The sequence below is a fragment of the Martes martes genome (genome assembly GCF_963455335.1).
Source record: "Martes martes genome assembly, chromosome: 15".
Classification (NCBI taxonomy): Eukaryota; Metazoa; Chordata; class Mammalia; order Carnivora; family Mustelidae; genus Martes; species Martes martes.
Window position 1 is genome coordinate 6,160,298 of NC_137903.1, and position 12,444 is coordinate 6,172,741.

The window sequence follows — 12,444 nt, forward strand, 5'->3', positions numbered from 1 at the left end:
AGTATTTTAATTATAGGAATTAAGCTATTTATAATTTTATGGCATGAAGATCAGCAAATTTTGTTTCTTCTTGGCTATATTATGTTATCTTACTGAGAAATGTGTGATCTTCGTGTCTAACAATGCACTTAAAAAAAAGCCTCCCGTGCATCAGGGCCGGAATTCTAACAGAACAGCTTCACTCATCTTCCCCCACTTAAGAAAAAAAAATCTGTTCTCACAGAAATGCTGCCTTGAGTTAAACAAAGGACAAGCAGTTACTGGAAATGTTGTCTATACAGTTCTGTTCATGTATATTCATTTCAGTTTGTTCCATTCTAGATTTTTCCTTCACTTTGCTGATAATTGCATTTCATAAGCCCATTTTGACCTTTGGGCTAAGTTGCCTTGAATTTTTATTACCTTCAACTGCGTTAAATCCTGCTTGTAATGAGTCCTTCTCTGTAGCAAGGTCGCTGAGTGAGTGTTGAACCGAAGGGGGCAGAGGAGAAGAGAAGGAAGTAGGAGGGGTTCTGTCTGTCTGTCTGTCTGACCACGCACCCTTCAGTAGAAACACTAATGTATGTTGTTTTCTTTCTTTTTTTTTGTTTTTGTTTTTGCTGTGACAATTCCTGTTTTTGCTAGGAAAAAGGAGTTATTGATGGTTAAGCAGTAGTTCATATCTAAGTCATAAGTTATTTATAATCTGCTTTGGAATACCTATGGTTGTACATACCTTTTCCAAAAAAAGACATGCTCCCAGCCTCCTTTTTTTTGAAGCCAGACTCCTCTTGGCTCATCTTCTTTTTAGGATTTGTGTGGTTGAAACCAGAAACCTCAGTTGCCACGGGTCATTTATAGATTATCAAATGCTGGCATTATTACCAATGCCAACCTTATAACTGTCCTTTATAACTTTATAACTGTGCTAGACGTGCATTTATAATTTTTTTTAATTCTTCCACTGAATCGTGTGCTTTTTAAGGGTAAGAACTGTACATCTTCTTCAGTATGTACTTACTGCTTACCGAAAGAGATCTAATGCTGTGTGGTGGCTTCAGAGGGAGAAGGGAAGCTCAGCAGGCCAAGTCCCAGGCTCTGGCCTTTACTGCAAGCTCCAGACAGAATCTCTGTTTTAGATGCCAGTAATTTGGGATCCACAATGGGGGGGGGCGGTGGCAGAAATGTTCCTCCTCTTAAAGGGAAAAAAGTGAAAATGACTATATGGGGTAGATAATTTCAGTATCTTGTGATATGATCTAGTCTAGCCCCCTCGTTTTATAGGATTAGACACAGAGCCAGATCATACAGCTGTCAGTGGCTAGATCTAGAGTGACAGTCCTCCTGTTTGGACTCCTTACCCGTAGCCTTTAAAGTGTTTACCACAGCGTGTATGTTACCAGAACTGAGGAGTTCTCTAAGGATACTACGTGGCACCTGGGATTGATCAACACTCAGTAAATCATAAGATGATTTGTAGTTAATTGCCTCTAAGCCAAATTAAAATAAAAAATGTCATTTTTGGTTATGATCCCAGTGAAATGTTGGCATCTCAGAAACTCTGATTTGGGCCTATTATAAGACTAAGCCTGTGGTTCTAACGGGTTGTTCTTTGTTATTCCTAGGATCACCTGCTGTTACCGGCCACCACCCACAACAAGACCACAAGACCAAAAATGTCAATAGTGTTACCAGCAATAAACATAAATGGTAAGTTGAAATTTGGGTTTATGAACAACATAAGTTTGCTTTCTTTAAGCAGTATTCTCTGGATGAGCCAAAAGACATTTAAAATATTTGGTTGGTTGGTCAGATATATATTCATGCATTAATTTTGAAAATATTCCATTTTTTTCACAAAGATTATTTTAAAATCCCTATACTCTCTTTGTAATTTAGAGTTACTTTTAAAATTACTGTATTTTTAATTCTCTTGTTTACAGAATCGGAAAAGTTAGCATCTTAACTGCTCTACAGACTTACTGTGGTCTTTCAGGTTGTACGTACAGTGTAAGAATTCCCTGCTGGGTTCTGAGAGTGAATTTGTAAGTTGCGTTTTGGGAATTCAGAGCAGTTTCCTGTATTCTGTAAATGGTGACGTGATTCCCAAGCCTCTTTAGTCCACAATCCTGATGTATTTGGTATCGATCGTGTTGCTATTCCGTTTTGTTCTCCTACTAGTGCTGGGTATTACATAAATTACAAATAATGCTATAATACCTTGAGATCATCTAAAGATTTTAATTAACCCATCTTGCTTATAATCTAGAAAGAAAAATCAGCCCAGAAACCACTGTGCTCCAAAGAGAAGGGCTCATAAGGAATATACAAAGTACTAAAGACATTTAGGAAAGGCGAGATTACTTCCAGCTGGTTCTTCATGGGGAAGAGAAATAACTTACTCGTGGAGCCCGCCGTGTGCTGTAAATGAGTGTATATTGTTGATGAGTGCTTTCTCGGACACATCATGTTAGGCTCTGATAAAACAAGGAGGGTTTGCTTTTCTTCTCAAATTATTTTATCTCGTTTAATGGAACTACCAGTATATTTTTTTCTCTGGTAGTAAGAACCTCATAGTTTATGAATAAGCCAAAAAGTGAAAAGCCGTTTGAACTAACCCACAGCTGAACCAGTCTACATTCTGATGGATGATCAAAGTTAAACAACCAAATATAATTATTAAAAAACAAAAACAAAAAACAGGGATTCTAGATAACTTCCAATAAAATTTAGTCTTAGAGAAAAAACATTCGATATTCGTTGTACATTTTAAGACCACAGAGGACTGTAGAGTTTCTTGGAGCTGTGTGCACACTGCTTACTAGAAATGCTTGGAGCTCAGATGGGCACCCGGGTGGTTCAGTCTGTTGAGGGCTGGCTCTCGGGTTTGGTTCAGGTCATGATCTCCTGAGATCATGAGGTCGAGCCCCACATTGGGCTCCATGCGCAGTGCAGAGTCTGCTTGAGATTCTCTCCCTTTGTCCCTCCTGTTCAAGTTCTCTCTCTAATATTAAATAAATAAATAAAATCTTAAGAAAACAAAGAAATGTGGAGGAGGTCATGATCTCAGGGTTGTGAGATTGAGCCCCACCTAGTGTGGAGCCTGCTAAAGCTCCTCTCTCTCCTTCTCCCTCTGCCCTCCCACCCAACCTCTCTTAAAAAAAAGAAAAAAAAAAAAACAAATGCTTAGGAGGCAGCTTGATTTTTTTTAAAACGATTTATTTATTTTAGAGCGTGTGTGTGCGCGTGCGTGCATGTGTGCAGGGGTGGGGGCAGAGAGAGAGAGAGAATCTCAAGCAGAGCCCCCTATGGAGTGCAGAGCCCTGTGTGGGGCTCAGTCTCACGACCCTGAGATCATGACCTGAGCCGAAATAGAGTCAGACACTCAACCGACTGAGCCACAGTGGCATTATGCCATTGGTACATAAACATTTGTCTTGCTAAAGCATAAATGATGACATTTTCTTAGTCTTCCAAAGATATCAAGAACAAATTTTTAAAAAGCAAAAACTGTAACATTGAGAGGCTCTTCTCTTGCTTCAGTAAGGGTGTGCCTCCAAAGCTTTCCTGGCGCCGTCCTGTAGCACTTCGGGAAGGATAATACATTCCACAGTGTGCTGTATTACACTCGAAGAAGACGTTTAGGAAATACAACTTATTCTCACTTCACAGGTGCCTGGGTTTCTTTGCTTGAACCATAATAGATTTCAGTTCCGGTCAGCTTATGCTCAGAAGGGCTATTACCTAAGCTTCAACAAGACAGAGTTCACTTAATTTTGTTCTGATATTGAATTCTTATGCAAGAGAATGCCTGGTTTTATTTTATGACAGTGAGTTTTCCATATTTACCAAGCCAAAAACAATACAGTGCTGTTTGACTCTGTTGATCTTGGCCAGGGGGCTAATTTTTGAAAATGAGCCTTTCATGGATTTGAAAAATACAATCATTAGAAGATCATTTCCTTTTTAATCTGGTTTTGATTTCTTTATAAATAAATTTCGTTGTTTCCTTTTTAGGGTATAGTAAACGATTTGAAAAGTTAAGATTCAAATTTAAGAAGTATTGGTTGAGTATCTGCCACGTGCCAAGTGTCGCGCTGCGCCCTCAGTCTCATTCCGAACGGCGCCTCCACCCTCTCGCTCTGACAGTTAGAATCTGGTTTTGCCTCCGCACCTTGTGTGCCTGTGAGCCTGCAGGTGGGCTAGGTATATCCTTGCTCCCCACCGCGACTTCCAGGTGACCTCCCCTTCTTTCCCCGTCAGGCCCCCGCCCCATCTTCAAGGGTGTAACGTCAGGCTTTCCTCCCCCAGCCCTGGTTTGTCGCCGTCTTCTCTCCCACCTTGACTGATGACTCTGCCGCTGCGTTTGCCGTCTCTCTGGGTGACCGCAGCGTCCACGTGGAGCACTCATCCAGCGCCCTGGCCTTCTGTGATCCCATTGTCTTTTTTCTTTTTTTTTAATTATCTGTTTGAGAGAGAGAGTGTGAGAGCACGTGCACAAGTGGGGGGAGGGGCAGAGGGAGAAACAGACTCCCTGGTGAGTGGGGAGCCAGACTCGGGGCTCCATCCCAGGATCCTGAGCTCATGACCTGAGCCAAAATCGAGCCGGACACTCAACCAGCTGAGCCGCCCGAGCGCCCGGTCCTGTTGTGTTGTATCCTGTACCCGTGAGCCTCCCACCCGCTTGGTCATACTCTGGACCTCGTCCTCATCAGCAGTGGCACTGCTACAAGCCTCCCCCCCTGCTTACCCCTTACTGTAAACCCACACTCCCAGCTGCTGTCTCACCGCACAGCTGCAGGCTTCCCACCCACCACCCGCCGCTCTTCCCGTGCGGATCCCGTGCGGATCCCGTGCGGAGCGGTCCTGCCTTCCTCCCCGTCGAGCCCGCGTCCCACCCGCATACACTCACCGCTCTCTTGCAAGCCCCCTTCCTTACGCCCTGGCTTCTTCTTCTCTTAGGTCTCACTTATCTGTAAAAATCATCCCCCCCCCCCCGCCCCTGCCGCCCTGCCGCCCTGCAGTTAAACCCAGCTCTCCTCTGTATGCCTGTTCGTGGATTCTCAAGAGCTGAAAATTGCCAGAAAATACCATCGAGTCAGGACCCGCGGATCCGCTGCCCATTTTATGATGACTCATTCCACAGGAGCAGTCGGTCCTGCCAGTCACCGCGAGGAGCTGCGCTCGCCTTCTGGCGGAGACACGCTTCCCCGCCCTCCCTCCTCAAGTCCCCGGCGTCCCCTCTGCCCCCCGCCCAGCTGATGGACTCGGCAGGTGCCGCGCAGGGACAGCAGAGGTCCTCACGTCCGAGCTACGTCCCCGTCCCCTACAGGCAGCCCCTGCCCGCCTGTTGCGTGGACCCAAGTCTCTTCCGTTGGGTTCGAAGCTCGGTTTGCTGTTCATTAGATACGGTCACTGGGCAAGTTCATTCGTGTTTCTGTACCTCGGCTTCCTCATCTGTAAGAGGGGATGTTGGCGGTGCCCTTACCGTAGAGCTGCTGTGAGAATTAAATGAGTAAACGTGCTTTAAACAGCGCCTGGCCATTGTCGGCGTGGGCACTCGTGCCCCCTTTCACTGTCATCATCCGTGTCGTCCTAGGCGATTTCTTCCTTTTGGACCCTGCGTCTCTACCCCTCTCACGGGTTCGGAGACTCGACCCCTCGCTGATAGCCTTTCTGTGCTGCGCCATCAGCTTCTCTGCCGGTTCGGTCCCAACTTCATACCGCACGGCCGCATACTCCCTTGGTGTGGGGACACGTCCCCCCGCATCCCCCCGCATCCTGCTTCTCCGCTGGCCTTCGGGGAAGCGCTCTTGCAAGGAGTGCCTGCGCTCGCTGCCCCCGTCGGCTGGTGGCCGGGTCTCTCCATGCCCAGTGTGCGTGCTTCCAGACGACGGGAGGCGAGATGGCAGACGTTCCTGTATTTTACCCCCAAAACCTGAATGTGCGTCTGTGGAGAAAGGGAATTCTCCTACCGAAGCACAAGACGATGACTGCGCTTTCAAAAGACGAGAACTTTAGCACTGATGCTATACAGTTTAACCTACAGTCCATATTCACGTTTCCACTTTGCCCCCAAAATGCTCGTTATAGCTTTCTATGGGGAGAGATACAGAATCGAGGCACAGACCATACGGTGCACCCGCTTGGCAGACCTCTTTCGTATCCTTCCGTCTAGAACCCTTGCCTTCTAAAAGTTGTCTTTCCTGACATACACGCTTTATAGAAACCAGAGTCATTGAGGTATAACACAGCATATAGTGAAAATCAACAATTTTATGTATACTGTTTAATGAGTTTCTAACAAATGTAAACAGTTGTGAAACCACCACTCAGTCGTGATGAAATGTTTTTACTTCACAAAGTCTCCTACGCGCTGCAGTCATTCCCCTGAGGTGTGTTTGACATACCCTTCTCCCGAAACGCGGCATTTTGTAGGCTTCCCCGATCCCGTGGCCCGTCTAGTTTTCCTCCTAGGATTAAAAACAGTTGACAAGTATAGTCTAATCTTTCCAAATATAAATTAATTTAAGTGTTTGCTAGTTACCTTTGTGCCGTATTGGTTAAGATTTGGAATTTATCATCAAGAGTGAATTGAAACTATTAACCTCCTTTTAAACAATTGTTCTGCAAAGGAGAACATGTGCACAGAATTGAAGTATCGAGCTCTCCACGATCCAGAGATGGATTTCTTGGGCGTATTGGGTGTATGCATTTGACGGGCAGTACGGCATCACTTAGCGTCTGAAGCGTGTGAGTTACGTGCACACACAAACATTTGGGCACCTGTTTCTTGCAAGAGCAGAGATGTTGTGAGGACACCTCTAACACAGAAGTTTTTCATCCTGAGCAGTGTAAGAATTTGAGGAAGTTGAATAAAATACATTTTCTGCCATTCCTGAGTTCAAAAGTTACATGTAACTCGGAAAGGAACGTGAGTTGTGGGTCTGATCCCTCTCTCTGACTTTAGTGGTGCCTGTAGGATGTTGGGGAGGGTGGTGGAAGATACACAGTCAAATTTTATTGAGCAGTTGGTTTCTGTAGGACCCTGGATAGGGATATTGGGGAAGAGGAATTTGATTTTCCGATTTGGGCAAAGTACATTAGATTCCCAGATCAATTAAACTATAATGTATAATGACTCTACTTTGTGGTTTTGAGCTATGGGAAAAAGTCTGTACAAGAAATAGCTAATGAGAGTAGGATATGGGTGTGAAATTAATGCCATTTAGAAAACACTAGTTACATCATTCTGTGTTTCCTGTGCCATTTTGGCCTTTGTAATTTATTTCATTTTGCATTCTCTTCGGTAGTTGATTTCCTTGTCTCATATGACAGTTGAAAACAGGTTGGTGAAGCCGTAAGTAAGTCTGTCTTTGAGGAAGTTTTCACACTGAAGATTATTAAAGTAAAATAAAATGCTAGGTATGCTTTAAAAAAAGCTTTCAAAAAATGATTGCAGATGGTTGGCAGAGCAGTGGATGATAAATTAAAGGCTATTGCTATTTAAAAAAAAAAAGGATTCTGGAAGTTTTCCTTGCACTATAACTCAACATTTCCTGCTTTTAAATTATTTCCACTTATGTTGTGGTAAAACTGCTCATTTCCTTTCTTTCTTCATAAATAATTCAACAAAGTGGACCCTAGAAGTGATCTTATTTTTAATGGTAGCTACTTTGTAGACATCTTTCACAGAGAATGAACACAGCCTATTAGTAGATGCATAATTTGACCAACGCTTTGATTGATTTGGTTTTACTGTTCCCCTTCCCTCTGTGTATCCCGTACCTAAGTTTGTGTAGGTACCTGAGCAGTAAGGAGAAAACTATTCTAATTCTACCCTGTCCTTGGTAAGGGTTCAAGTAGGTGAACAAATGCCTACAAGGCTAAACTGTATTTTTATTTAATCTCCAAGTAATTTTCTATGAAGAAAATCTAGAAGAACTTATTAGCAATGAAACATCTTTTTAGTTGAAGAGGATGTAATAGAAGGGCAGGAAGCAAACCAACTCAACAAGTGTGTTGGTTTTAATAATAGGAGAATGTTGATACAACTGCTTTTGATGATCGCCAGTTTCGTAAACTGTGATCCCAAGGAAAATGTATTTGGAAACTGTCCTACTTTAGACATGTTCTGTCCAAGCAGGCTGCTTATCTATAAGAGAATTGTGCCTAAAAGTTGTGCCTTTTCCTCTTATAAATTCTTTTCTTCTTGAAGGCCTGCAGGTTATCTGCTTTCTTAAAATAGATTTACAACCTTGTGTTTTCACTGCAGTTTGTTCATTTCAGTTCTGTAATTGTGTTCAGATAGCTGAGTGAGTGGAGTCTTCTCTTCCAACCATGTTTTTAATATTTTAAAAACATATAATCAAATATTTGACTTTTGACTCACTGCTGAAACCAGTAGTACAATTTCCACACTGAGAATTTCTGCTGACAAAAGGAGAAAAATAACACTACTCAAAAAGATTTTTTTCTTTCAGTATATATCCACAGATTTAGGAATTCTGTGTAGCTAGCAGGTATAATGAGGAGTGTTAACACTGACCATACTTGCTGTGATAAACAGTACCTTCATCTAGACCTGAGTCTTCCTGTCGATCTGGGTTGAACTGGCTTGAACTGGCAGTTTCCTTGTGAGAAGACAGTCACCACGGGAGGCAGAATATGACTCAGATTATCTTTACAATGTTTAAAATTGCAAAATTTTGGCTCAGTTCCTCAGATCCCTTTTTAGCTTACCTTCTCTAGTGATGCTAAATCACCAGCCAGGCCGAGACCCACAGTGATACTTTAGATCAGTTCTAAACCGGAAACAATATGCTGATTAATTTTTTAAGAGAAATCAGTTAAGTACTAGGTAGTTATAAATTGTAATGCCTCTCTGGCGTCAGATCAGAAATTTGAAGAATATGATAGATACTAGAATCTTGGTACCTTGCGAGGTAAAACTTGAACTGGACTGTAAAGGAAACTTAGAGGATGATAAGGAGAAGGATATTTCTTAGTGTAAGGATTGTATTTGGCTACAAGTAACAGAAAACCTTAACGTTATCTTAAATAAATTGGATTCATTTTTTCTTATATATTGACAATTCTGAAGCAATGAACCAGTGTAGATGCTGGTGTTCGTTCAACAACGTGAGATGTTAGGTAGGACTAAGGTTGCTGCAATTCTCTTGGCCTTTCTCAGATGTTCTCAAAGTGGCTGCTGCAGCTCAAGCCCTCCTATCTGTATTTCAGACGGAAAAAAGAAGGAAAGCACGGCATCTCTCAGGAAAGCAAACATCGTCCAGAAATTTCCAGCAGACTTTTGCTGCTGTCTCATGGGACATACGAACTTGTGTCACATGCATAGGCCGAGCTTCGAGGGAGGCTCAGAAATACAGTGCTTTAACTAGGCTCGCTGCGATCTGAAAGAAATACAGCCTTCCCTTAGTGTGGCAGTAATGGGTATTGGTGGACAGATCAGCAAGCAGCTGCTTGCTTGTGAAGGGCCTGGAGTGGAGAGGAAGGAAACTGTCTAGAGAAATTTCACAGGGAAAATCTGTTGCCCCGGGCAGCTGAAGGAGCGAGGGGAAGCTGATGGCCCGCAGGGAAAGTAGCTGTGGGGGGCGGCCTTCCTTGCCCCATCGTTTCCTCGGGGTGAAGTCGGCAGGGGAACCGTTCTTAACTCCTCCCAGATTGTTCGGTTATCCCCATGTGGCGTGGCCTCTTGCGAACCCTCTTCTACACAGTCAGTCTGAAAATAGGATTTTGAAATGGGAAAGATGAGATTAACGCTGGATCTGCCCTTCTGCACCTGCAGACTTACACTTTGTCGGGAGTGACAGTGCTTTGAGGATTCATTGGCAGTTGCACGGGTCCGTTTTTTTCATGAGTCATTTGTCTTATTTAGTATTTGATTTACCAATAAACCTTTTAATCTGGGAACTTTCATGAGCCTCCGGAGGTTTACCTGGGGATCAGGTTGCCCTGCACCTTCCAGGCTCCGAGTACTTCCGTGCCCCGAAGGAGCCGGCTCCCGGACCCGCCGCACCTAACCCACCTCCGAGTCCCGCCAGCTCGCCGGGAGGTCACTTTCACTCTTTCTCCCTTGTGGCAAAAATCTGTTTCTACTCAAACAGATGGTTTAGCTTTCGACTAATAAAAACTAGGGATCGGCATCTATTTAAGCCAACAAAGTTGGTTTGAGGTTCCTGTAACTTCAAAATCTGAAAGATCTCTTTACACACAGTAAGCTCACCAGAATGGATTTATCTTTGTACTGGAAAATCAAGAACCTTGTATTGAGTCAGAAGATTGAACCATTTCACATACTCTCGAGTTTCTGTTTTTCTGAGGAACTGTTTAACAAGCGCAGGCTCAAGGCATCTGTTTTCTCTTCTGCCATGACACCAGCTGGGAACAGTAGGGACCCTCACTTTCCGTAGCGCTCCGCAGTTCTTCCGATCATTTCTTTGTCATCTGAGACACAGTTGAGAAGGGGTGATAGGTTGGCGTCATCTCAGGGATGTCCGTGTCAAGGACGCTGTAACTCGGTTCACACTGGAGACTGCTTCTTTTCTTGGGCTCGCACTAGGAAAGGTGAGAGAGTCCTCAGAAATCTATATTTTTCTGAATCTAGAATGTTGCCATTGAAAATATGGTACAGATTGTTAGAGCTTTTGCTTTGTGAATCTTGAGTCCATCAGTCAAGAGATGCCTTTGAACTTAACCAAATATCCATAGAGATAGTTTCTTCCATATTTATTACAGATTTTACAGAAACAATTGCATGCCTTAAACATAAGATTTAGATTAATGGGACAAATGTGAACTGTAAAATAGTTTGTCACTCGGAGCGGGGTTGTCAGGAAGAGCGGACATTTAGCCTCTGAGAGGATAGCAGAAGCTCATGTCTTTGTTTTCATTCTGCTTACTACACAGGACAGAACCTTGTGGGAAATGTGATCCACTTGGTATCACCACAGTATAGATTAGGACAAAGAAGGACTCACTGGTCTTTATGTTGTCAAGCCGTAACATAGCAGGGGTGAAAGGCTTTGGTACAGTCACCCACGCTAACTCCCTTCCGGTGTCAGGCTTTCCTTCTGCCGCACTCGACTCTGTGGCCAACCACTTTATTTATTTTTAAGATTTTATGTATTTATTTGAGAGAAAGAATGAGCAGTGGGAGGGGCAAAGGGAGAGAGAGGGAGAAGCAGACTCCATATTGAGCAAGAAGCCCGACGCGGGGCTCGATCCCAGGACCTGGAGATCATGACCTGAGCCAAAGCAGTTGTTTAACGGACTGAGCCGCGGAGGCGCCCCGGCCAGCCACTTCAGCTACCGTCCCCTCCGAGGACAAAGACTGCCTGCCTTACGTAGCTGTGGCAATTTGTAAATTGTTCCTCTTCTGTCTCTTCCTCATTCTACCTAGAAATCACAGTGTTATGTATAAATACAGCCTTTTTTCCGCATGACAGCCCTGTGGCCACTTGTGCTCTGTATATATCTTCTGGGTCCTCATCCATCAAGGCCTTCCAGTTTTCAGAAGCTCTTCCTGTAGCCTCAATGCTCAATGCTCACTCTCTTCTGGCTGGGTTCTGGTTTTTCCACCCCTTCCGGAGGGCCAGGGTATGGAGCGTGATGGACTATCTCCAGATTCTTGGCACTGCATTCCGAGTGATGACACCAGAGTGTTTTTTCCAGGTACAACCTACATTGTGCCTTTTGTCAGTTCTAGTCCATGGTGCCTCTCACATATATTATTACCAAACTATGTCTCTTCCATTTCACTTCCTGATTTTGATTTTTGGGGCTTTTTTTTTTTTTATTCTGATTTAACATCTTCTTAAAAAAATTTTTCTTAAATCCCTTACTCTAAACGTTCAGGTAAAGCTTTCCTAAGCCCATGGAATAAGTTAGGTGCCCCTCTCCCACCTCCACTGCCCAGAATACGCTGAACTCCCTTATTTTTGTGACATTCGTATTATTTATAATCAGCGGCTTATTGTCTAACTCCCCCGCTAAACTGTAGGCTCTTTAAGGTTAGGGACCCTGTTTGTTTAATATCTTTTGTTATTCCTAGTGCCTTCTAAAAGAACAAGTGCCTGACACACAGTAGGTGCTCAACCAAATGTGTGGGATTGAACTAAACGTGTGAGGCCTCTGTGTTTAAGCTGGGCACTGCCATTTGTATCCAAGAGAAAAAAGTAATCAGTTAATCTTTGAACTGAATCCTGAAGGATTCATATGATTGGCCACGCGGGTGAACATTCTGGGCAGAGGGATCGGTACAATAGGGATATCAGAACAAGAAAACCAGCTAGCCTGCGGCGGGGAGTGGGGGGCAGTAAAAGGGCCTTGAGGTGCAGAGGAAGCCAGAGAGGCGATCAGGAAGGCCTCAGGGCATGATGTGGAGTTTTGATTTTACCCTGCGGGTAATAGGGAGCTACTACAAGATTCTGGGCAGAGGAGAGG

The 12,444-nt window shown here is 43.9% G+C and overlaps 1 protein-coding gene and 1 long non-coding RNA gene across 3 annotated transcripts in view; one reads left to right on the forward strand and one right to left on the reverse strand.

The window, feature by feature from the left end:
• Window positions 1-12,444, forward strand: part of ATF6 (activating transcription factor 6) — a 209,964-nt gene that overhangs the window by 158,278 nt on the left and 39,242 nt on the right. For both annotated transcript variants that reach the window (XM_080824008.1, XM_080824007.1), the window contains exon 15: window positions 1,605-1,689. In XM_080824008.1, the coding sequence (XP_080680134.1) occupies window positions 1,605-1,689 (85 nt within the window). The remainder of the gene's footprint in view (window positions 1-1,604; window positions 1,690-12,444) is intronic.
• Window positions 3,190-5,139, reverse strand: LOC308355653. Its single transcript, XR_013967982.1, has 3 exons — window positions 5,071-5,139; window positions 4,320-4,444; window positions 3,190-3,723 (listed from the first exon to the last, which is right to left on the reverse strand). It is a non-coding gene; the product is annotated as an uncharacterized lncRNA (long non-coding RNA).